Below are 26103 nucleotides of genomic sequence, written 5' to 3' on the forward strand. Positions count from 1 at the left end.
TTCATAGCTACTGTCTGTGTAGGTTCTCCAAGAGCGGCTGGTAGATTTAAACCATTGATTTTGGGGTTAGCAGTGCAGTGCTTATCCTACATTGCTACACCAGGAATCCTATTGTTGTGTGGCACTGGGCTGTTCCGTTTCCTTACAGATGTCTTTAAAAAAAAAAAAAAAAAATTATGTATTTCTGAATCCCAAAAGCACTTTCCATGAAGGGGCCTCAAGAGAACTATTTCTCAATTTGCACTTGGTTTTTGTCTTTTTCAAAAATGCTGTGTGAAGCACAGAGCTACAAATGGGTTAGAACAGGCATCTGAAGAAGTGGGTTTATAAAGACCATGCCCCGAGCTGCTCTGGTTGTTGTACTGAGGCGCACACACCTGGAACGCACTCTTGGCACAGGTCTAAATGGAGTAGGCAGAGAAGACTGAGGCCTGGGGTCCCATGCCCTGAAGCCACCAGCCGACTCCTCAGGCACCCCCTCACCTTCACCCGCAACATCTCCTCAGGGATGTTCACCATGGCATGGGTGAGCCAGCTCTCCAGGCTCTTGGCAAAGTTCCGGATCGCTTGGGTCAAGGCACCTGTGGGGGGTAGTGGGGGCTGGTCAGGCTAGGGATTGAGGGGTGGCACATGGGAGGGCCGGAGGTGCATACTCACTGGGGATGGGCCGCAGCACGTCAGGGATGAGAATCTCCACCAGGCCCTGGTACAGCAAGTTGTCACAGTGCTTGGTCCACTGCAGCACAGGCTCGAACTTGGAGAGGAGTACCAAGCTGGCCTTGGGCAGCCGCTTCTCGGCCTCATCGTGCCTGTGGGCACCACCCACCCTGGGGTCAGGCAGGCATGGGTGCCCCCACCTGGGGTCAGGTGGGCACTTTATCCCTCCCCAGGTCTGAATGGAACATGCCCAATGTCCCAAGGGTCAGATGAGGATCTTACACTCTGCACACGGACGTCCCTCCACTCCAAAGACCAGGTGTGCCCCTCCCCCAGGTCTGGTCACTCACGCACTGAGTGTCGGATGGACACACGTGCACTTGGGGGTTCATATGTATACATGTAACCCACATATTGCAGGGTTAGACAAGCGCCGACACCCACCCCCACCCCCACCCCCCCGGCTTGTCTGCTTGCATGGGACTTACACGGCTAGTGTTGGCGCCTCGCTGGACTGGCTGAGATTGTACCTCCAAAACGTTTTCCAGAGAGTCTCCACCAGGGTGAACTGTAGGTTCACCATGACGTCGACGATGGCCTATTGGGGAGACAGGACTACTGAGAGGGGCCTGGGGAGCAGCGTGGTCCTCCCAGCCTGTGGCTGCAGCCCTACCTCACAGTGTTCCCGGTATAGGAGCTGGAAAGCCTTGATGTCCCCAGGCCCGACGCCCTCCGGTAACACTTTGCCCTGGAGATCCAGCTCTGTGAATTCAGGGAGGCTCCGGGAGGCATCTGGGGGTGGGGAGAGCCGGACACCATGAGACCCTCAGCCCTTGCCTGTTGCCCCCTCAAGTTTCCCCAAGACCCTATTACATTGTCACCACTCTCCTACCTCATAGGTGGTCCCCACGTGCAATGGAGGACACAGAGGCTCAGTGAGGGCATGCACCTGATCCAGAGTTCCCCCCAGAAAACTCCAAGTAGGGGGTCCAAAATGGGGAAGATTCCAGACCCTGTGTGCTTCCCACCCAGAGACTATGAGTGGCTCATTCCAAGCACAGCTTGGCTGCTAAGTGGCAGGCAGCAATGCATCAGCACCTAGGACCTGGGACTCCATCCCAGCTGCCAGAAAGCAAACCCAGGCTCCAATCAGGAGCACCAGGAAGCTGCTCTAACGCCTGAGGGCCCAAGGTGGGGAATAACCAAGGACAGTCACCCCTGAGACACCACTCAACTTGTCAAGGAGTGTGGTCTCACACACACCCAGGTTCATGATGAACCTCTGACATCGCAGCCATGCCATGGGCATATGCTGGATTCTTGGGATCTGCTCGCTTCACGACTGCATTTTGCTTTGTCTTTCTTAAGAACTGCCAGCTCTCACGTGCAGCACACTGTTGTGAGCAGTGTCAGACCTAGGGTGGTCTCTGCTGCCAGGGGCCTGGTTGGTGAGGGAATGAGCATCATGAGGGAAAGAAGGGGAGTTGCCCTCATGAGCAGCCCAGCGAATGTGTCCGTTTATATGGGATTTAGAGTGTTTTAGCATGAGGGAAGCTGATTGGGGGCTCAGGTCAAAACCAAAGCCACTGCCGTCGAGTCCATTCCAACTCACAGTGGTTCCAACCACAGGACAGAGTAGAACTGCCCCATAGCGTCGTCTCCTGGGATAGAAAGCTTTATGGAAGCAGAGCAGATGGTAGATTTGAACTGCTGACCTTTTAATTCACAGCCAAGTGCTTTAATCACTATACCATCAGAGCTCCGCGGGGGCTTAGTAACAGACAAATGATCCCCATTGGAACTAGTGAGAATTCACCTTGAAAAGAGGTTTGGGGATGGAGTCATGTTAACAGGTGGAGATGACGGTCAGGTCAGACTGGCGTGGGTCCTTCCTTTAGCTCCAGCCCAGTCCCCACCCACCCGAGGGACTGACCCCGGTTATGTTTTAGGAAGATGTGTGAGGCGATTGCTGGACATCTGCCTCTCCCAGGTGAGACCCCTCACTGGGCCCGCCCTGACCAGGGAGCCCCTCACCCAGGAACTGCTGGTACTGCTGAACCTGGGCACTGATGTCCGACAGCCCAGCGGCCTGCTGCTGCCCCACGGCCACACCGTTGGTCATGCCCTCCATCTTCTGGATGGGCTTGAGCCTGGGGGAGAAGGGTGGGTGGCTGGGTGGGTGACGGCTGGTGGTCACCCTTTCCCACCCATCCTGGGTGCCTAGGCCCCCTCCTACCTCTGCTTCTGCGAGAAGGGTTGGCCTCGCATGGCCATGTGCTGCTGATCCTCCATCAGGCGCAGCAGGGGCGAGTTGGCCTTGATGCGCAGGCCGTAGTAATGGTACTTGGAGTTGCCTCTGGGAGGTACAGGGTAAGGGCTAGGTGGGGCTGGGGTAGGAGCCCCACTCCACCTCTGCCTCCCCTCTGCTTAGGAGCTGGGTGGTGGCCTTGGGCCCTACCCTGGGGAAGCCAGAGCTGCTCAAATGGTGGTGGTGGTGGGAACTGAGGAGGAGGTTGGTGGTCCCTCCTGCCCCTGCAATGACTCTGCTCACACCTCAACCCTGATGCAGCACAGGGCAGGCACTCAGCAAAGACTTCACGATAGCTAGTCATATTACTAACTGGGCCTTCTTATACAGGCTAAGCAATGCCAGTGCTGCTAACCCGCCTGCCTCTATGACCCACTTGAGCCTCATCCCTGATGACACATGAGGAAACTGTGGCTCAGAGTCAGCGAATGAAGGCACAGATGAGCTTGCTCTGAAACTAGGACCTGGAGTTGAGAGGTCAACAGGGATTGGTGGGATAGACAAAGAAGCCAGGTTTCCAGTGGTGCCTCATTGTTTCCTACGTGAACTCAGTGACTCAAAGGTCCTGCTTAAGCACCAAATGTGTGCAGCCTTCCCTACCCCACCCCTTCGAGGGTTCACTTCCATGTAGGAAGACAGACCATAACCAAAGGCAGTCAGGAGAAGAAACAAGGTGCTGGATGGTGCTAAGGAGAGAGCAAAAGCAAGGACAGAGCATCAGGGAAGGAGAGGGATCGGGGACCAGGCAAAAGGCAGCTGTGCAAAGGCCCTGAGGAGGGCCCACGAGGGGCCACTGGCATGTGGTGGGGTGGTCTTGCGGGCCCACCTGGTGCCGAGGCGGCGGGTGCGCAGGCCCATGAAGACAGAGCGGATGAGCTTGCCGAACGATGCAGCGTTGACAGGCTCCAACTTCTGTTCCTGGCAGTGCAGCAGGTAGTGGCAGTAGAGGGTACTCCGGGGTAGGCTGACGCCCTCCGCCGTCTCATAGTTGTCCAAAAGCCACTGGACCTGGGGTGGGAGTGGGACCAGGACAGCACTGAGTGCCCAGCTGTGACCCTCACATCCTGACAAGGCACATCACCGCCTCATCAGCCCTAGCACCCGAATCTCAAGGAACTCTCTAGAACCGCACTATCTGATACAGTCACCACTAGCCACATGCAGCTACTGAGACGTCCATTTCATTTCTACTTAATAAAGAAAGCCACTCTCCAAAGGCCACATGCTGTACATATGATTCCATGGACATGGCATTCTTGAAAAGGCAACATCAGAGAGATAGAAAACAGAGCAGTAGATACCAGGGGTCAGGATGCCAAGAGGGAGGCAGGTGGGCAGAACCATGAGCGAGTAGCAGAGACGCATGCCACGGCTCAACTTTCAGCCCAACGAGCCTATAAGGTGAACAAGAGCCCCTGGAGGTGTACATGTCTACGAACCACTGGAGCATTTACCCTGGGATAATGCTCAGGATGAAAGGATAGGAACGGAAGGATAGAAACAAGAAACACAGGGAAGAAGTGGGAGGAGGGCAGTTACGTGGTGAGGCCCAAATCTACATCATGAATCAAAATGTATGTCAACTGTTGATTGGACAACCAGTTTGGTAAATAGACTTTCCCCAAAATCATAACTAAAAAAGACATAGATGCAGATTTTTGGGGTAAAGGAATGTTCTGTCTCCTGTTGGTGGTGATGGTGGTTTCCAAACTCCACACAGATACTAAAATGACCAGGAACCACACACACATTATACTAATGGGAGTCTTCTGATTTCCATGTAGGATGTAACCACTAGGGGAAGCCGGGTGAAGAGTACACTGGGCCTTCTCTGTCTTATCAGTGCAGCTTCCCGTGACTCTACAAGTAGGCATTGGCCCAATGGCAATGGCTTTCGCATGGTATACTTATTTCAAAATAAATAGTTGAAAATAAACTGAGTTGCTCAGTCGCACTAGCCACATTTCCAGCATCCAACAACCACATGTGGCCAGTGGCTACCACAGTGGGCAGCAGGTGCAGCTTGACCAGAAGCTCAGGAGCTCACTTTGGTGGCTCATGGACCAGCAGGCAAAGATAAGAGAACACAATAGAAGAAGGCAGGATGTTGAGTGTAAGGGAGGTCCTGTCTTCTGAACTCAGTTAACCTCACACACTCCACAGTGGGTGCGCTTGGGTTGAGATACAAGAGTTACAAACGTGGGAATCCACTGCTCCCGCTTGTTGGGGGTAACCACCTCTGAGAGAGGGAGGCTGTGGAACCCGCCATACAGATAGACACAGAGTCTCCCTCAGGGCTGTTCTGTCTGCTTTGCCCTCCCCTCACTATGTAGCCTTCATCATTAGTTAGAATCCACTTCTGTGGCACTCCTCTAAGAGCTTCAGGTCCAGGGAGGCTGAGTAACTTGTCCCAGGTCACACAGTGTGGATCTGACCTCAGACCATCAGCACCTGTGACAAGCCTCGGGCTGCTGGTGCCGGTGACCACAGACTCTTGTGCCTGCAGCCCACCTCTATCACCCAGGGTTGGTTCCCCCTATCCCACGTTATCTGGGGCCCAGGCTGCATACTTACAGTGGCTGGCGAGGCACGGGTGGTGTGAGAGTAGGACTGGCTGGCACTGCCCAGCATGTACCCGCCTTGGATCACATAGGTGCCTGCTCCGCTGCTGTTGCCGCCACCACTGCCACCGCCGCCGCCGCCGCCACCACCACCTCCCGCGCCACCTGCGCCTGTGCCACTGCTGTTGCTGCTGCTGCCGCCGCTGCTGGTAGAGCTGGCCACAACCTGGCTGCCGGACACATACATGGGCACGGAACCACTGCTGGGCACTGCCTGGGAAGCGGCAGGAGTGCTGACCTGGGCAGCCGTGCCTGTGGCCTCGTAGTAGCTGGTGCCAGCCGTCTGGGTGTATAGTGGCGTCTCTGGGTAGGGGTAGGTGCTGGAGCGGCTGGGGGAAAGCAGAGGGAGCAAGTCAGGGGGCCTGGCTCCTGGAGGGGGAGAGGCTTCTACCCAGCCACAGGTTCAGGACAGCAGCAGGCTCCAAATGAGAGAGCCAACAATTCCCCGCAGTGGATCAGGCACCAACCGTGTCACTCTGCTCATACAGACACAAGAAAGCTGAGTACAGCGGGAAGCTCTGTCCCAATACCGGTTATGGAGCATTTTCTGCGTGTCGGGCCCTGTTCTAGATACTGCAGACAACCACGGACAAAAGAGCAGACACCAAGGAACACAGGAATCGTCAGGGTAACAGAAGGGGTTGTGTGCTGAAGACGCAAAGGAGGCAGGAAAGGCGGACCGAGAAGAAGGGGGATTGACTTTAAACACAACAGTCACGCTGAGGGGCCATTTGCTAACTGTAAGTGTGCAGATGTCAGTTCCTTGGGACAGGCTCCTATCCTGTCCCTGGGGGCTGACCCTACACCCTCCCTGCTCCTCTCTAGATAAGATGGTAGAGCCTGCACAGAAATTGAGGAAGGCTGCCCTGTCCTACTCCAGAACACGCTGTTACATGAAAAGAAAAGAAGGGTAGAGGATGGACTGGATGGTGAGTCGGGGGAGGGAACAGCGGCTGGAGTCTGTCCTCTGTGGGTGGAGGGCACCCTGGAGTGGGGACACGCAGAGACAGCACCCTCAGGGTTTTACTGGATGTCTGGAATGGCCCTACAGCCCTTGCAGCTCGCGCGTGTTAGGGACTGTGCTGTTCTGCCACTTCTCTGGCATGAGGGTGCTAACACCAGAACCCACAACAGAACTGTGAAGCATTGGTCACCCTCGGGTCTAGCCAGAGCTTCATGCCCAAGGAGCTGTGACTGTAAGCTAACTCCCAGTGCCATCCTAGGGTAGGCAGACAAGTGCAAAGGAAGTCAAATTAAACTTCTAGAAGCTCAAATGACAGCAGCAATCACTACAGTCCTACAGTTATTGCTTCGCAGGTGACGAGGGGAGGAGGCCTTAGGAATCCCACTGTCTGTCCTCGTGCAGTGCATGGACTTGAGACCATGTCAAATCCCACATCATGCCGCCGACAGTGATCACAACAGGGACTGGCCAGTTGGCTCCCTAAACATCTGAACTGGGGTGTATGTGTGGGGGTGTGACTATCACGCAGTGGGTCTAAAGGACAACCCTATCCACGTGGATAAGGGAGATAGCTGCCAGGTGTGTGCACATCTGGGGAAGAAGTGGGACACAGCCTGTTTCTACTTTAGCATAAGAAAGGAATGCTTTTCTATCCTGTGGCTATCCCTGGGGGTTGGAGGGGTTGGGGGGGGGGGAACACAGAGAAACTGGGCACAGTATCACCTTGAGAGGAGGTGGAGTCCAGAGTGAAGAAGATCCTAAAATTCCCTATCGCTTGGAAATAGTCCACTTTGCCAATATTTACAACAAATAAATGCAGATTTTAGGTAATAGTCAGGCTGACCACCAGGGCCCATTGGCCTCCTAGGGAGAGCACCCACCCTGCTGATCCTGGGCAACAACACTCACATGGCACTGGCTGTGTAGCTGGCGTCACCACCCTCCACATACTGCACCTGGCTGGAGTACACGTGTGGGACAGGCACCTGCTGCAGCTGTTGCACCTAGCCGGGAGGAAGGGCGCAGAGGCTCAGGGGTGGACATGCACACCCCAACTAGAAGGGCACACTTCAGCTTTCTCGACACACCCTAGACAGGGAGACACCCTGGACAAGATCAGGGTTAGAGGTCCAGGCCTGAGGCCTTGGCTAGGATGGGGACTCAGCCCAAAGAAGGCTGAGAGCGAGGAGTCATGTTAGGAGAGAGGATTGGATTCTCCTGCTCAGGCTGAGGGCAGGAACCACACAGGGCTGAGATGAGGCAGCCAGAGGGGCCAGGCAGCAGCCTATGTGGCATGAAGGCTGGACCCAGGGGCAGTGCCAAGCCCTGAGCCCAGGCCCATTGCTAAAGCAGAACTCTGGGACCATGGACAGAGCCTGAGGGTGGGGCTGGAAGTGGACTATCCTTTATCCAGGAGGTCTTCTTTAGGGTCTGGGCCGGAGACCAAGGACATTATACATACTAGGGTACGAACCTGAGACCAGACCTGGGGCCCCAATTTGTGGGGCAGAACTGAACTACTGACTGGGTTTTAGGGGCGGGGCCTGAGTACCCCACCCCACCCCCCACCCAGGCTGTAGGGGCTGAGCCTGGACCCTGGGCTGGGCTTTGTGGTTAAGAGACAGGCTAGATGATGGTAGGGTGTACCCTACGGATGGGGGGAGGAGGCCTGGGGGGCAGCCCGGGCCGGGCGCGGGCCGGAGCCGCAGATCCCGCCCCCGCCCGCCCGTCTGTCCCCACCTACTTTGAGGGCCGTGGCGGCCGTGCTGAACACTAGCACTTGGGGGACTCTCTGGATCCTGACCCTCTGGTCGGGGCTGGCTCGGGTCGGGAGCCCGGGCAGTGGCTCGATGACCACTTTCTGCTGCGGCAGGAGCAGGTGCGGGGGCAGCACGCGTACCAGCTCCACCCACTGCTCCGCGCCGGGCTCGGCAGCGGGCGCCGCAGCTGCCGGCAGGTAATGGAGCCGCGGCGGCTCGGGGCTGCCTAGCTGCGGGACCTCGCCGCTGCCCTCGAGCAGAAGCGGCGGCGGCTCCGGCGGCGGCGTGGGCCGGGCCTCCTGCTGCTCTGCCTTCCTAGCGGGAAACTGACTGCCTGAGCTCTGGAGGACAAACAGAGACACTCGGGGGTCACCGGGATGCGGCGGGCGGGGCCCAGGCCTCGCCGCCCACCAGGCTGCTGCCCGACGAAGATTCCCACCCGGCTTCAGAGACTGGAAGAAACTGTCCCAGGCTGGCCGCGCAAGAAAGAGGTGGGGCTAGAATCCAGGTCTAAGAGCAAAACCCTGCCCCGAACTGCAGGGGTCAGGGCTGGGGAAGGGACCAGCCAAGGTGGGCTCCATCCCCTCCCTGTGGCCCCCTCAGAACTGCACTCTTCCCCAGCCCCAGTTTGCCCTCTTGGTAGACAGGAAGACACCCACCTCTTGAGTCACGTGGACGGGTTGAAGGCCCTGCACTGTCAGCTGCTGTACGGGCCCTGCTTTGGGTGTTTGTGGCGTAGCCTGGACCACGGACCTCTGGGAAGGGAGGCAAGGCCCACTAAGGATATGGCAGTGCCCCCTGCATACTCAGCTTCCACCACCCTGACAGCAGCGCTGTAGGCTCAGCCCAGCGGCACCCTTGGACACCCAGCCTTCGATGCAGGGAGGGGTTTGGAAACGAGAGGGTGACTGAAAATAGCAGCGCTAGGGTACAAGCCCGGCTTACACCTGCCCACCTACAGGGTGTCATCTGTCCTCACAGTGAGGGGCAGAGACTGGAGGAGGAGGGGAAGAACACCTAGTGGTGTGGTGGCAGGAACTCAATGGAGGGGCTTTGTGGCAGGGCAGGAGACTGCCTAACCTGTGAGTCCTTCTAGGGTGGGGGGCGTTTCTGCTTTCCTCTCGAGAATGGGGCCTACAACCTTACTTTTTTTTAGGGGCTTGAGAACCCTAAACCTTGAGCAAGAAAGATCAGCCAGGTGGCAGTTTTACTGGCCTTTTACTCTCAGAGCAGGGGTTCTTCAGAGGTTGCTCTGTGTGGGCTGGGGTGAAATTGGAGGACGGAGTCCTGCTCTGAGCACCTTAGGGGTGAGCCAGGGCTTGACTTGGAGGCGAATGAGGGCTCAAAGAGGCCTGGGTGGTTTCCAGCAGCTGCTCCCAGTGCCCAGTACAAGAACTGTATTTCATCCTCATGTGGCCCCAGCAGGCTGGAGATGGGGAGGTGCTAGTAAAGGCTGGGGTAACTGGGCCCCAGGTCTCAGCTCTTATGACCCAGGGGGACCCCTTGCCCCATCCCTATCTGCTTGGCCTGGTACCTCTTGGGTGGTGGGGACACTCGGCTGGACACTGTGGACCTGCAGCTGCTGTGGCACTGTGCCCGCAGGGGCACCGGCTGTCTTGCTGGAGGAACTGTTGGCCTGCCCTGGCGATCGCTGGAAGAGAAGGAGACACAGCTTGGTCTGGGCCGGCTCAGGACCACTCAGGGCACCCGATCCGGTCTCCAAGAGCTATTTGGGGAGGCCAGCAGCCAGTGGGAGGAGCATGTTCCAGCCCTAGGGCTGGGAATGGGCATGCACCCATATGCATTGCCTGCCTCAATCCTGGTCACTCTAGTCAGCCTCAGCTCAGGGGCCACCTGCTACCTCCATGGTCTCAGGAGCTGGTGCTCAAGGCCAAGGGCCTGCTGTCCTGAGATGAGGCCGAGAAAGTGAGCAAGACAGGGAAGCCCGGGTGGCCCTGAGGGCAATTCTGAATGGTAGGAGGTACAGACCCAGCCCCTCAGAGGCCCTCCCAAGGCTGCAGCACTAACCAGAGTAGCATCAGATGTGGCAGGGTGCTGGTTCCTACCAGGGCTGTTCTGAGGACTCTCATAACAGCCCCCTTCCCAGATGAGGAGTGAGGTGCAGGGGGAAGAGTGCAGCAGGGCGACTGGGTGCTGCAGTGCCCAGTCTGTAATCCCATAGTGCCCTGGCAGGGTGGTACCAGCATCTGATAGCAAACTCTGGGCTCAGAAGGGTCACAGGACCTGCCTGAGTTCCACAGGGGGAACCAGATGAGCAGGGATCCAACCTTGAGCTCTGGCTCCCCCCTCTCCCATTTTGCTCCCAATGAAGCCACTGGAGCTACAAGGCCCACCTGCACCCAGTGGTGGGGGCTGTTTGACTCTGAATCAGGGTGGGCACCTGGCCTGGGAGAAATGAAAATGGCTGTCGGGAGTGCCAGGTTTGGGGAGCAGGAGGACTCTGTAGAGCTACTGGGCTCGGGGGCAGGGATCCCCAACGACACTATGGGCACACATGGCCAACTAGGGAGAGGGGAGGGAGGAGGTGGCCCTGGGACTTCGACTTACCTCAGGGGGTGAGTTCACCTGCTGAACTGTCAGGGACACCTGGCCGCCCTTGCTGCCCTGGGCTGGGCTCTGGACTACCAGACGTTGTGTGGGGAGGGCCTGGATCCAAGGAAATGGACAGTTCGCTGATGGACACCGATAGTGGCTACATACGACAGAGGTGACCCCGCGGTGCGGGGAGGGGTCCTGGTGCAGGTATGTGACTAAACTGGGCCTGCATCCAGGGAACTGGGCTCCGAGGTCACCAGAATGTGTTCTCAGCCTTCACACCCAACAGAACTGAGGTCAGTTCTGTGCTCACAGTTTGGGATGCAGGCATGACCTTGGCACCCGGCCTTCGTGCTCTGGAGGACAGGCCCCTGTCCCCTGCAGGCCCCCAAGCTAGCTAGGGGTTCTGGGCTCCAAATCCTCCTTCAACTCTCTGCTTTGAAGAGCTGGGAGAGAAGTGCAAGCAAACCACCTTCCTTACTACCAGTTCGTAAAACCCACCCAGTGCTATCAAGTTGATTTGACCTCATAGAGACTTAGTGTATGATTCCCACAGCTGTCAGTCTTTACGAGAGCAGAAAGCTGGTGGGTTTCAACTGCTAACCTTAAAGTTAGCAGTCTAGTGCCGCCATTCTTTCTGTTGAAATAACTCATGTGGTTCCTCTTCTCCCTACTGGCCCTGACTTTCACTGGAGAGGTGGCCACCTACACTGGGGAGATGGCCTCAGAATGGGTCCTGAGTCCTTGAGGTTAGAGAGGACAGACCTGGGAGGATGTGATGGTAGGGGCAAGTGAGGTGGCCTTACCTGCTGGGGTACCTGGATGTTGGTGAGCTGGAGGGGTGACACGTGGCCCGGCTTGGCCTGCACACTTGTCTGGACTAGCAGTCGCTGCAGGGACAAGGCATAAGGAGCAGGCCAGGTGGCGTCAGGCCCAGCCCTGCCAGTGGGAGGGCAGCTGCACCAACCATCTTGATAAGAACAGGTGAGCAGATGGCTCTGGCAGGAAGGAGGAGGGGAGGGGGCACCCTCACCCTAGCCCCTCCTCACATGCCTTCCCACCCACCCACTCTAGGGGACAGAGCATGGCCTACCTGCTGGGTGCCCTGCACCTGCTGAACCACCTGCGTTGGGACTCCGGTCTGGCTGGCCGTGGAGCCTGGGCTGGCCTCGGACACACTTTCACTGGCCCGCATGGCGCCTTCTGTAGGGAGGGGTTGATCCTCATGCTGGGCACGCTGCCCCAACTTGCCCAACCTCCATCCAACCTGAGCTCATGTGAAGGGGACTCCCCAAGAGCTCCCCCTGCCTCTTGGCCAGCCCATTAGGTGTCACATGGCAGGGTGGGTGGGAGCCAGATGTAGGGGAGGCCCCAGGGGTGAACCCTTTTTACCAAGATAGGACTGAGGTACAGGCAGGGATCTGACCTCCCCACACCAACCCAGGGTCCAGGCAGTGCAGAGGACCAAGGCCTGTGGCCACCTTCCCTGGGAGGACCCCTGGTTAGAGGAGGAGTCTCACAGATGACCTCACATCCCCCACTTAGTGTCCTGCCATCACCCAGTTCTCAGTCAGGCTCTCTGTCCTCATGGGGCTTATCACTGGGGAGATGGGTACTCACGCTGACAGGCTGCCGAGAAGAGGCAGTCATAGAACATGGTGCCCACCCGCCTGTCCCTGTCTGCCTGTCCGTCTGTCCGCCAGCCTGCCCAGGGGAGCCAGCCCAGCACTCCCTGCCCACCACTGAAGGAACAGCAGGATGCGTGGGTGGCTTTATACCCACAACCTTGGGTTGCTAATCCCCCAGTAGCTCCAGAGCTCCCCCCTGACTCCTGGCGGCACAGCCAAGCAGAGTCTTCACGGGCTTAACTCTGCAGTGCGAGCCTGGGTCCCCGATGCTATCGACGGGTACAGGTCAAGTTTCATGCATATCGCTCTGAGTGATTACTGGGGGCGGGGCGGGTGTCCCCAAGAGGCAGCTGGGACACCACCCAGCTTCCCACCCCATGTGGCTTGCTCTGCTCCCCGGCAACATCACAGGCCAGAGTGGATAGCTAGAGTCCTGGAGTCACCGGAGCTGTCCCTACACTGTTTGCATCACATCAGGCACTGCACTGGGGCCTTTCTGGGTGAGAACTTTCATTCCCTGATTTCAAATATGGGATCCCGGGGACAGGAAGTGACTGGCCCATGGTCACCCAGCTGGATGATGATAGGCCCAGGTGGCACTTAGAGTCACTGGTCACATCTGAGCTGAGGTCCCCAAGGGCAATAGTATGAATGTGTAGATGCAGGTGTACAAGAAGAACAGTGAGTGGGGGGGGTGGCGCTGTGGACGCATTGTCAGATCCAAGGCATTGTCTGGGGGAAGTGAGACTCCGTGAAAGCAGGGGACATGCCTAAAGGCTGTAAGAACCCCAAGGGCCAAGCCCAGGGCAGAGCACATGGTGGCAGTGGTGGGGGCAGAGGAACAGATGTGACCGTCATTTGAGCAGCTTCTACCTTGCTGGAATCTTCCCTCAAATCCCCTTTAGGCTTCCCTGGGCCATGAGGGAGATTGTCTCTCCAGGATAAACCCAAGAAAGCTTGTGTCACGTGAGGGGCCATTCCCCTGGGTATCCGTTGGGCACAGGGAGCCAGACCCAACCCAGAGGGTGGTGCTCAAGTAGAGGCCCTGGAAAGGGTTTCGCATGGTTCTGGGAGGGCAACAAGGTGGCTAGATCCTGCCAACTCTTGGGCTGAGGGGGCTCTGCTGAAAAGGTTGAGGCTGGTCCTAGAGTGGGACCCTCAGCAGGTGGAGGGAGGCCCAGGAACCTGCTGCCATCAAGTGTCTGCCTGAGACACTGGAGGCCGTGGGGAAGGCCAGGAGGGCTAGCACGAGGACAGGGAGCTGGTTAGACTTGGCCCACCCTCTGCACGCGGCATTTCCTGCGCGTGTACGGCTGCATGTGGGCTGGGGTGTTGGAGTCTGCGGACTGCTGTGGCTATCAGTCTGAGGATCTGCACTCGGGCCTGCACGAGGCAAGGGAGGGCCCCACTGTCTTAAGTCTCGAGTCAGGAAGAGGCAGCTGGTTTCCTGTCCCTGAATCTGATCTGACAATGGAGGGGGCTGCCCCTTCCACCCTGCCTCTCCCCCCGCCCATCCACTCATATCCTAAATGCCTTGGGCTGCTCAGAGGGAGGGGAGAAGGCTCAGCAGGCAGAGAGGCAGGGTGACCGTACCCCTCTCCTGTGCCTTTGCTCCCAGGGAGCATGGGCTCTCAAAGGGGTCTCTGGCCTTCTCTGCCCCAGCTGGTCCCCACATATGTCCTTGGGTATGCTGACTAAACACCCTTGTCTCCCTCTCCTAGACACAGGATTCTCAAGAACCCCAAGTGAACAGGAAGCAGAGAAGGGGCCACTCCAAGTCCCTTGTGGGGGCTTCATCCTCCTGTGGGCTGCCTGCCTGGGCCCCACACCACAGCCTGGCAGCCTCTAAGGACAGGGCTTATAAATCTAGTCTTCCTCCTGATGGGTAATTTGAGCTTCCTTCACATCACCGCCAAAGTCACCTTTGGGAAGAGGGTGGCTGCCAGGCCTGGAAGAGCTGCCTTCTGGGGCCGCTCTAGGCACACTTCCGCCTGCCTCCCCTGCCCTGCCTGCCCTGCAGCTCCAGGCCCGGTCTCCACCTTTCCCTCCTCTCCCTTCTGGACCCGAAGAAGCCCCAGGCAAAGCCGTCTCTGGTGTGGGTTACCACCCCCAGCTCCCAAGCTAGCTCACATGGCCTCAGGCAACCCTTAAACTCAGCAATCCCTGCTGAAGAGGAGGAGGGGTCTCTGGGACAGCAAGTGTGGCCCAGGATCACTTTGAAAGCTTACTTACTAAGCTTCCTCACTATGAATCCCCAGTTACTGCTAAGGGGGTTCTTCCCTCTACTTGGCCAAGGAGGAGACAGAGGTGGGGAGGCAGGCTTCCAAGCCGGGTCCATGGGACCCAAAGACTTTGAGTGGCCTTAGAGGACAACCTCCCTGTGGGCAGGGGGTGGGAGAGGAGGGGCTGGGGAAGCCAAGGAGAAGAAGAGGGTAGACTCAGGCTCTCAGGGGCTTACAGCCATCCCCCACTTTAGATCAAGTCAGGAAATCCCACTCTCACGAGGAGCAGAGGTGGACAGGAAGAGATGCTCAGCCAGTCTCATGGGCAGATAGATCACTTCGGGTACGGGGTACCCACTGGTGAGGCACCCTCAACCATGGTCCTTATCACCGTCCCCTCAGCTGGTCAGCCAAAGAAGGAGACCAAGAATGAGCGCGTAGGGGTGGGGGTTCAAGGACCTGAGGACACAAGGGAGGAGGCACCAGGAAGTTTGGGACAGGAGCAGCCTGGGGGCCAGAATGAGGGACGGGTGGGGCAGGCAAAGTGGGTGGAGCTAGGATGTGACTGAACTAGTTTACTAGTTTGAACAGGCTCTCTCCCACTGCTGGGGGTGGGGTGGCGGCTGAGGGGTAAGCAAGAGCTGGGTCAGGGGCATGAAGGTGGGTGAGGGGGTGAATATCCTGGAGGAGTTAGAGGATGGAGCTAAAGGATGGGTGGGGATAAAAAAAAACAACCCCAGAGCAAATCCACTGTTGATATGCAACCACCCTGTAGAGCAGAGCAGAATTGTCCCCAAAGGTTTCCGAGGCTGGTGTGCCTTCTGGAAGCAGACTGTCACAACCTTCTCTTTAACCACATCTTTCCACTTTAAACACACTGGGCTGCTGCGAAGTCCAAGTGGGCAATCGGAACTCACCAGCGCAGGGCCTGGAGTACAGAGTTCTCAAGGGCGAGAGGGAAGGGGTTCTAACTTAGGAGTATGTGGGAGTGGACTGCTGTTTCTGCCCTGGTGACTGTGATCATGTCCCCACCTGACCTCATCCGGGGCAGGGCCTTGAATGCATAGGGTGGCACACTGGGTGTGGCTCTCACACTGGTCGGTCAAGAGGCACTGTCCTATACCCTCAATCATGGGCCTTCCTGAAAACCCCAAGCTTCCATACGGGCACTCCCAGGGGCCTCAGTTGCCTCAGTCTTTTGGCTACCAGTGCCCCCGCCCAATCTTGAACAACCCTCTTCCACCACGCCCCCTTTCCACAATGGAAGGGGGGGGGCTCCCCTCTTACACCCAGCATATAAACGCTAAAGATGGGTAGTCCAGGTCCTGAGTACCTCACAACCCTGCTCCCCAGCACTCAGCGTGTTTCAACCCTGGAAAGAACCAGGCCTGAAGAAGATGCTTCAGGACAAGGAGACAAAGTCCTGGGTACGTTGGTCCAAGCTTTCAGGTAAAAGGGAGCCTCAGGCATGGCTCACAAGAAGGCAGCCCTGATCAGACCCTGGAATCCCAGAAACAACAGGGAGCTCCTCCAGGCAAAGTGATCTTTCTGGAATGCCTACTCTGGGCTGGGTCTGGCTGACAGCAAGAGGGGGAAACTGAGGCAGCTGTGCTCACACTGTTCTCTCCTAGTCCGATGGACTTCTGCACACTTGCACTATCCTATCTTCCCTTCAGGTTACATCTTACTTGGGGGTAGAGGCATTGGGGAAACTGGCAAGTTTGAGAGCTGCCATATTAGTGACAAGGGTTGTTCCAAGAGCCCTTGGACTCCAAACACAGGTTTACTTACCAGAGACGGTGACCACGATGTACTGCTGGGACGCTGGGGCCGGGGTGGGTGCCCCAGATGGCTGCGAGGGTGTTGGGGCGGCTGGGAGCTCCGTCACATACTGCTTCTGGCTTCCTGGTGGCTGCGCCTGGGGCTGGGGGCTCTGGAGCTCAGTGACATATTGGGGCTGAGGGGTGGCAGCAGCGGAGGGCGGCTGGGGTGGCTGGGGCGCTGATGGTGGTGGCGGTGGTGGTGGCTGGGGCTGAGCCTGTGTTGGGGCCTGTGATGGCTGGGATGGTTGCGGGGCTGCCTGTAGCTCAGTAACGTATGCCTGTGTTGCCATGCCAACAGTGGGGAAATGATTATAAATAAGGTTTTTTTTTCCCTTCCTTGGGAAGAAGGGGGGAGAGAAAAAAGCAAAAAAAAAAAAAAAAAGGAAAAACAAGAATTAATCCACAGGCAGAGGAGAGCAGAGACGGTGCCCAGCTCCCTGGAGACAGGTTTAGGTCCATCACTAACTTAATTAAATCCAAGGCTGGTGGCTGAATACAGCTCATCGCTGCAGGGAAGGGCTGTGAGGGAGGCTGCACCCCCACACTGCACTTCCTCTGAACCCAGGGACATCCACCTCTGCCTCTGGTCAAGCTGCCCTGGGCTGGGCTGAGGGAGCCTGGGCTGCCAGGGGACAAACGGTTTGGGGTTGCCCCTCCCCATCTTCCCTGAGTCCAGGACTTCTCTGGAGAGTGAGCTGGTGTTTCCTGCCAGCTCCTACTGGCTGGGCACTAAGCGGAGTGCATTACACGCTTGTTCTGATCTTAAACCTCACACCCACCCTTGTTTGGGCTGGGTCTACCTGGTGAGGAACAGAGATTTACAGAGGGTATGGAGCTTGGCCCCGGCTACATGGCCAGACTCAGCAGGCCAGATGTGAGCCCTGGGTACCTGCCAGAAGGCCAAACTACAGGAAAGTGATCATCCTGCACACCCAGGTCTGCTCCCTACACACATGCCACTTGGACTAGGAGGGACTAGGCCATTCCCAGTCTGACCCAAGAGGTATTTGAGTCCAAAAGATCCTCTGAGCTGCTGTATATGGATCATGACACCAGGTGAAAGCTCACAAGGGAGAGGGCCCTCTGAGTCCAGGTCACCATCTCTGCTGATTCACGATGGGGCCAGCCAGGCTAGCAGCTGAGGCTGTTAGTGGAGCTGGGTCCCTCCTTCTGCCGGGCATTAGGCTGGCCTGGCCTTGCTTCTGCTGAGCCCTGGTCTCCTGGGGGGTGGGGACGGGGTCTGTAGGGGCCCCTGCATGTGTAAGGAACGATGGAACAAATGGAGGAGTGGGTAGGGAGAAGCACCAGCGCCGGCACCTTCATGAGCCCTGGAGAGGTCTGAGTTTGAAAGCCCTGCCTGCAGCTGGGCATAACTTCATCAGTGTTCAGGGCCCAACTGGGAGCTGAGCCTAAGGGCTCTTCTGCCAGGACCACCAACATTTGTCCCCTTATATAGTAGAACATGGTGAGGGTGGCATTTGAACCAGGCCCCTGGCCTCCCAGATACAAAAGACATGATCTTGGTTCATTTCTTTCTCATGACAGGTAGTGTAACTGTCTGGGTGAGGCTCAGGTCTCCCCATCTGACAAATGAGGAGGGGAAGAGCTGGCCAGAGGAAGGCCCAGCAGGGGCAGTGGCTACTGCATTCTTCAGGCCTCTCCAGGGTCCCTAGTTTTGCTCTTTTGACACCAAATGAAAAGGTCTTCCAGTCAGGGAGCGGGCAAGCCAGCAGAGAAACGAGGCCTGGACAGGGGTGTGGATGAGGACTGCCTCTGCTCTGTCTGTAAGATGGGGACCAGCAGGCTGTGAGGCTTAAGGAGGAATGCAGTCTGCTTGTGTGGGTAGTGCCTGCCTGGGCACCTAGCATGGTGCTGTCAAATCGGCACTCATAGAGACCCTGTATAGGGTTTCTGAGGAGCAGCTGGTGAGTTTGAACTGCCAACCTTGCAGTTCCAATGAACTTGCATTCCAGTGCTTATCCATGGCACCACACCAGGACTTTGGCTCTGGGTCCCCTCAGTGCTCTGGGCCACCTGGTCCTGCCTCTCTGCCAGGCGCCCAGAGTCCCAAGTGGCTGAGAACAAATGGAAGCAGGCTCTTTCTGTCACTTGAGTGTGCTCAGCTGTGCTTGGGGCAGTCAGGGACTCCACTGGTTGGTGCAGGCAGAGCTGGCAGAGCCCTGGGGCCACCTCACAGGCCAGGCCGAAATCACCATGTTGGCATGAGAGGCAAAGGTAGGAGGCTGGCTGGGTCATGGCCCAGGCTTTCCTGCCCAGCAGGGTGGAAGGGCAGCTGGTCTCAGTGCCTCCCTACTACAGGGCTTGGGCATCACATCACTGGAGCCTTCAGCACCCATCTGCCTGGGACCAGACCTATCCAAAGGTAATCCTGGTGCCATCTTTTGGTACCCAAACCTGGGATATGACTACCCTTTCCTTGGGGGCTCAGTTTCCCCATCTGGGGAATGATGAGCTACCTGGATCACAGAGCTGATGTGGAGATCCAATGAGATCACCACTGACTCACCACCCACTAAATGCAGACAGTGGAAGCTGCTGTTACCATGATCTAGTCCACCAATACGGAGACCAGGTGAGGATAGAGGGGAAAGGACCAGGCATGCTCCTCAGACTCCGGAGGAGGCACTCACAGGGAATCAACTGCAAACTTTTGCATTCATTAGCATCACTTGGGGAGCTAGTTAAAATGTTGATTTCTGTGCCACTGCCACATCTTCCCAGAATTTGCTTTCATAGCTACCAACTCAGATAATTCAAAGGTAGATAGCCCTGATAGCCCTGGGAGACTTGAGAAATCTTGGCCTAGGCTTTGTCAGCCTAGGAGAGCTGGCCCTGCCAGGGGCTTAGGAGTCCCATTACTGTAGTCTGCCATTGTTTATCTGTCTGGGGACAGACTCACCTAAAGGGAACCCTGGTGCTTTCAACTGTTGGACCAAGGAAGGGGCTTTAAAAGCTCCACACTTAAAAAAAAAAAAAAAAGCTCCACACTAGTTGGTAATTTCTCCTCCAACAAGTGGTACAAGTTGAAATAAGTTGAAACAAGTGGTACAAGTCTACAGGTTTCATCCTTTTCACTGGGGCACAAGGTGGGGAGGAAGTGGTGATGAGGGCAGAAAGGCTGAGCTCAGAAAGGGAAGTGGGAGTTAGAGAACCTGCCAAACCAACTTCTCTATTAGAGGCTCCTCAGCACTGTCATTGTCACCCTCCAGGAAAGTGGCTCCAGAATGCCTAGTTCCCACAATCATTTGCCCAAGGAACCCTTTTTCCAGTTGTGGAATACTGGGTTAAGCAAAGCTATGCAGGTATGCTCCCTAGAGGGGAATAAATCACATCTACCAACACAGCATGAAGAGTGGCCCGTATTATTTGTGCATGAGACCCTTTTCTTTATGGAGTCTGGCACATGAAACATGGAATTCATTGCTCTTCTTAGCAATCAGCCCGTCACAAAAAGCACTAGTGATTGTGCCTACCTTTAAAGCCGAGAGCTTTTTTATAAGAGTATGTCTGAGTCAATTCCTTTAGATCAGGTGTCAGTAAATTTCTTCTGTAAATTAGGATCAGATAGTAAATATTTCTGGCTTTGTGGCCTAGCCAGTCTCTGTTGCAAGTACTCAGCTCTATCATTATTGTGCAAAAGCAGCCATGGACAAAATATATACTAAAGCACTTCAGGGTCATAGTTACAGACAATTCTTGTTGTTAAGTGCCGTTGAGTCAGTTCCAACCCATAGCACTCTGTATAGGGTTTCCAAGGAGCAGCTGGTGAGTTTGAACCACCAATCTTGTGGTTCAAACTGACTTTGTAGTCTAGTGCTACACAAGGACTCCTTGTTGTTGTTGTTAGGTGCCATCGAGTCGGTACTGACTCATAGTGACCCTATGCACAACAGAATGAAACACTGCCCAATCCTGCACCAACCTCACAATTGTCGCCACGCTTGAGCCCTCAGACATAACCAAATACCTTGCGGGATTGGGTTTCTGGGTTTGAAGGCTTAGGACCATAGTTTTATGGGACAACTTGGCCAACTTGTTCATAAAGAGTTCATAAAGCTTATGTTCTACATTCTAATTTGGTGAGTAATGTCTATGAGCAGCCACCTAAGATACAACTATTGGTTTCTATTCCTCTAGAGCAAAAGAGAAAAAAAACACAAAGACTCCAAGAAGAAAGTAGTTCACACAAAGCATGGCCTCATCAACCCTGAGACCAGAACCACCACTACCATTCCGACTGGAGTCATAATAGATGGATCCTGATAGAATGGGAGAATCCTGAGGAACCCAAATTTAAATTCTTAAAAAACAAAAACAGATTCACTGGAAGGTTGAGAATGGAGAAATCCCTGAAACTACTGCCCTGAAATACTCCTCAAACCTTGAGCTGATATTAGCCCCTGGGATCACCTTTTAGGTAAAGAACAGACTGACACACAAAATAAAGAATAATACCCCCAAATACTACACTCCCTTAAAAAAATCATCAACATGAAACAAACAATAACTGCTTTAAAAGCAAAGATGAAAAGGTAAGGTGGCAGGGCAACTAGATTATTAGAGATGGAACAACCAAAAGAGAAATAATGAGAATGTTCACGCATTGTGAAGAATGGAATCAATGTCACTGAACTACCTAAGGTCAAACTGTTGAATGAGAAACTAACCTGCTGTGTAAGTTTTCACCAAAAATGCAATAAAACATTATTTAAAAAAAGAAAAGAGCAGCCATAGACAATATACAAACAAATAAGTATGGCTGTTTTTCAATAAAACTTTATGTTTAGACACTGAAATTCTAATTTCATAAAATTTTCATGGGTTATTCTTTTTTCTTACCCAGACTCTAATACATCTGATTATTTTCTTTTCTTTTCCTTTCTTTCTGGCTTTTTTTTTTTTTTTTCTTTCAACTTTTTATTGTGAATTAGGTGGAGATTTGCAAAGCAAGTCACTTTTGCATTCAACAATTCAGACACATTTTGGTTCATGTCATTAATTGCAATCCCCACAATGTAACATCCTCATCCCACATCCTCCCCGTGTTTTGTATTTCTGTCTTCTATCTCTTCTTGCCTTCTGAACTTTGTTCTCAGGTAAATGTTGCCCTTTTGATCTCAAATGGTTAATTATTCTAAGGAATGCATACCTCCCTAGTGTTAATGTTCCCCAAATAGACCTATCTAACTAATGGTGTGGCGGTGTGGGCTAATGTGTCAGACTGCAAAGTTGTTTGAACTGCAAGCTTTAAGCTCACCAGCTGCTCCTTGGAAAGGCTATACAGGGTGGCTATGGGTCGGAATCACACTTAACAACAATAACAAATGAAATATTATTTGTGCCACAGATTACTATTCTTCAGATTTTGTTTTTTCAACCATTAGAAGAATATGGAAACCATTCTTAGTTCACAGGTCATACAAAAATATAGACCAGTGAGCCAGATTTGGTTTGGTTGCCTAATTCTATAGCTAAATGGTTTACATCTACGACAAGAGCCTCCCAAGAAAACAAAAAGAAAATTTACTTCCTTTATCCGTAAAATGGTTTTCCTCATTTATATAAAAACTTGCAGGGCAATGGGAAGGAAATGATGTGGGTTTCCCTCACTTTCTATAGTTCACAGAGAATGTGAAGTATAGAGTTCTGGTGCAAGGTCAACGGTTCAAACTCACTGGCCACTCCTTGGAAATCCTATACATGGCTGCTATGAGTCGGAACTGACTCAGTGGCCCTTAACAACAAAAACAAAAATAACTATACTTCATTAGACCTGTCACTCTCTCCTCAGAGCTGCCATTCTACTCACCACCACCATCATCTCTCTTGGACTCCGCCTCCTGTCTAGCTCTTGGCTTCGCTCCTGCACCTAGAGTCTTCAGGGTCCATTGAAAACAACCGTTCTATCTTGTTGCTCCACTGGCCAGAAGCCTCCAGGGATGCCCATCACAGAGAATAATCAAAAACCAGAGACTTCCCCCAGGAGCTCTCCTAGCATAATGGTTGTGAGTCGGGCTACTAACCTCAAGGTCATCAGTTCGATACTACCAGTGGCTCTGTGGGAGAACGATGAGGCTTTCTGCTCCCGTAAAGATTTACAGCCTTGGAAACCCTATACAGGGTCACTATGAGTCGGAACTGACTCCATGGCACATAACCACCAACCACCAGAGGCTTCCCCAGGACCTACAGGGTTTTGAGGGATCTGGCCCCTCCTGGCCCTTCCCTTTCTGAGAGGGATGTTCTAGTGACATTGGTTCTCATTCCTAGAATGCTTCTGTCTGTCCTATGGCCTCCTGCTTGACTAGGTTCTTCTCCCACCTTCCCTGGCTGCTCCTCCTCCTCCCAGCAGGCCTCCTCTACTACCTGGCATGCTATTTCCTGTGAATGTACCGATCTGCTCACAGCAACTCTCCCATCCACTGGTAAAGAAGTAAGTTCCCCAAGACCCATCACTTCACGTCCAGCTCTTAGAACCCAGGGAAGTGGGCAGGCACAGCTATTGTTGCCAAATGGGTATGGGAGTGCTGGACGCTCAGTGCGTTGTCAAAAGCCAGGCTGAATCTGCCGTTGGTGAGGCCTTGTGAAGACCTAGCAGGCTTCAGCTGCAGGGGCAGATGGTGAGGCAGGAGCCTACAGTGGAAAAGCCCCTTATCTGCGACCAGGAAGGTAAAGTCCTTGCTGGGAGGGTCGGCCTGGTCATGCCTCCTCGACACGAGGTGCTCAGGCATGTAGCAAGAGGGGAGGATGAGGACCTCAGCTCCTGAGACACTTTTCCCAGGTCCTCACCTTTCCCATGATGCCCATAACCCCTGGCTCACCCAGCTGTCTCCTGAAAGACTTGGGGCTGAGTCTGGACCTGGGCTCAGGGAGAATTTTTCTTTCTGCCTACTCTCCTAAAAGGAGCTCTGGTAGCGTAGTGGTTACAAATGGGCTGTGAACCTTAAGGTCAGCAGTTCGAAACTACCAGCCGCTCCGCTGGAGAAAGATGAGACATTCTGCTCCTGTAAAGATTTACAGCCTCGGAAACCCTGTGCAGGGTTCCTATGAGTCGGAATCGACTCCACGGTACTTAACAACAACAACTCTCCTAAAGCTGGAGAAATCCTACATGGGAGCAAGGAAAGTGATAGTTCCCATTCAAAAACAGACTCATTTTTATCCAGCTTCCTGGGATTCCTGGCATTGGTCCACATCGCCATCAAGTGTCAACCTTTAAAGCTAATGGCTGTCACAAGATTCAACATGATAAAAGCAAGGGCAGACAGTGTCATCCCCAGGGCTGAGCAGGACGGACCAGCCATCACATAATAGCAGCGGCTCACTGAGCACATGTATCTGATGCTCAACACGTGTTATTGGAGGTAATCCACAGAACAGAAATATAACATGACAATGATTGTTAGTGATTACTGCCCATAGTTCTGGAAGGAGGAAATGGAGGCCCAGAGACATTAAGAAACACGCCCAAGAGCACACAGCTAGAAAACAGCTGATTGTTTCAGGTACACCTCAACTACGCCAGTGCTCCCTACTCAGGTCAAGTGACCACTTTGGGCTCAGGCCCTTCACCCGTGAATGCTATAGCTGGGAGGAGGGCAGTCATCAAAAGCAGTTCGTGTCATTAACATGTGAGCCTTTCTAACAGGTACAAGTGACTTTTCTGGCAACAATGGCATTTCTAGATGTGTATTGAAAACAAATTTCCACTTTCCTAATTATCAAGGGACCGTCTCTCCTCTCAGAAAGGCCTAGGAAGAGCCCCTTGTAGAAGGAAAATCTCAAGCTCTTGGGGGTGAGCCTTGGAGAAACCTGGAAGAATCCTCATTGTTGGGAGTTTTCCGATCAGTTTAGAAGAAAAAGGCTGTAATTTGGACAGTCTGCTAAGCTCCTAAGCAAGACAGAGAAAAAGCCAAAGAATCTTGGCCCATCTGGCAACTTAAAAATAAAATCTTCCCCGAGCTGGCGGATCCTGTCACACTGCACAATCGTGGATCAGATTCTCCTCATTCCAATGTGGAGCATTTCCCCTTCCTCCTGACCTAGGTGTCCTCTTCTGCCCACATGGCCCTGAAAGCTAGTACCTCCTCAGTGACATGTGACCCAGTAGATGACGCTGCCTTGGCTGACACGAAAACATTGTCTCTGGCCAAGAGAAGCAGCTTGAGGAATCTAAGAAATGTCCTCAGACCACTTTTGTTCCCCTATCCCCAGAAGGGAGACCTTGATGGGCAAAACTGCTAGCAATCTCCTCAAACAAGCCTCTCCCTAAGACAGCAGGTCTGAGAGAGCTGCCCACAGAGAAGCAAATAGTTTCTTTTCCTCTCACTCTGTCATTCACACTCACCCCTCCCTACTTCACCTTCTGCAAAACAAACTCTGCAAGCTAAAGTAGAACCTGAGTCCCAGGTCCACAGCTTCTCCAAGAAACCGTGGATCCTTCAGAGAAATGGAGAAGATTTGGGAGTAGACAGGACACAAAATCAACACTAGTTAACAGATCCATCGATCAAACCACATCCAGAAACAATTGATGGGGTTAAGTTTCAAAAGATGGTCTCTAGATTAAGTCCTGGGAGGACTGGGCGTGCCTGAAATGCAGAAAGTGGAAAGAATGGCAATCATTTGCCACATTTTCGAGTTTGGAAAACCAAGGCCTCAGATGTGGCAGGCACCTGTCTAAGCTCCAGTCCTGGGGACGATTCGTTGTTCTTAAGTGCCACTGAGTCGGTTCCGACTCATAGCGACCCTATTTAGGGTTTCCAAGGAGCGGTTGGTGGGTATGAACAGTCGACCTTGAGGTTAGTAGTCCAGTGCTTTTTTCCTACAGCGCCAACTAGGACTCCCCTGAGGACAACTAGAGGATCCTAATGGTATCGCAAGTGCGGACTCCCTAGCACTGCCTCACCCTACTCCCCAAGGATCCGAATGACCCCGCCCACACCTTCCAGTCTGACCCCGCCCATCCACCTTGGTCCCGCCTCACCCCTCCCTCGCTTCCATTGGCCCAGCCTCCCAGACCCGCCCCTTGGCGCCTCCCGTAACATAAAAGCCCCCAGCCCCAGCCGCACTACCTCCACTTGCGGCGGGCCTGCGAACACCCGCCCCTCGCGGGGGCTGGGCCGCAACGTCCGGGGGCGGGTGTGTCGTCCCAACTGGGCCCTGGCCCCCTCCCCCACGGCCCCGACAGTCGCCGCCGCCATCTTGACCGCCCGCCCCTTTCCCCTGGGCTGTGATTACAACAACACCCACCTCCCGGGCTCCATGGCCCAGTCCGACCCGCCACCCCGGGGCTGCCCGGTTACCTCAGCTTCTCCCCACTTCTGTCCGCAGAAGGGCTTTCCGGAGGTGTTGGAGGCGATGTTGAGAAGGGGACGGAACGTGCCGGGGTCCCCGGACCTGGCAGGGGGGGTGGGGTGGGGGTCGGCCAGGCGGTTGTTGTTGTTGACTCGCGTTGCCGGGTTGCTTGGTCGCCACGACTACCGTGGCTATGGCGCCTCCGTTTCCCTCACCGGGGCAACTGTTGCTACCCACCCTACTTAC

The 26103-nt window shown here is 54.6% G+C and overlaps 1 protein-coding gene across 1 annotated transcript in view; it reads right to left on the minus strand.

Moving 5' to 3' along the window:
- Positions 1-25899, minus strand: part of RFX1 (regulatory factor X, 1 (influences HLA class II expression)) — a 28116-nt gene extending 2217 nt beyond the window's left edge. The window contains exons 1-16 of the mRNA XM_006874280.1: positions 25866-25899; positions 16508-16875; positions 11960-12069; positions 11673-11756; positions 10879-10977; positions 9845-9961; positions 8970-9065; positions 7460-7554; positions 5540-5915; positions 3792-3973; positions 2894-3013; positions 2692-2807; positions 1331-1449; positions 1146-1255; positions 658-809; positions 484-581 (exon numbers count right to left, since the gene is read on the minus strand). Of these exons, the coding sequence (XP_006874342.1) occupies positions 484-581; positions 658-809; positions 1146-1255; positions 1331-1449; positions 2692-2807; positions 2894-3013; positions 3792-3973; positions 5540-5915; positions 7460-7554; positions 8970-9065; positions 9845-9961; positions 10879-10977; positions 11673-11756; positions 11960-12069; positions 16508-16829 (2196 nt within the window). The 5' untranslated portion in view covers positions 16830-16875; positions 25866-25899. The remainder of the gene's footprint in view (positions 1-483; positions 582-657; positions 810-1145; positions 1256-1330; positions 1450-2691; positions 2808-2893; positions 3014-3791; positions 3974-5539; positions 5916-7459; positions 7555-8969; positions 9066-9844; positions 9962-10878; positions 10978-11672; positions 11757-11959; positions 12070-16507; positions 16876-25865) is intronic.
- Between the last annotated feature and the right edge of the window lie 204 nt (positions 25900-26103).

Source organism: Chrysochloris asiatica, unplaced genomic scaffold, assembly GCF_000296735.1.
Source record: "Chrysochloris asiatica unplaced genomic scaffold, ChrAsi1.0 scaffold00268, whole genome shotgun sequence".
NCBI classification, from domain to species: Eukaryota; Metazoa; Chordata; class Mammalia; order Afrosoricida; family Chrysochloridae; genus Chrysochloris; species Chrysochloris asiatica.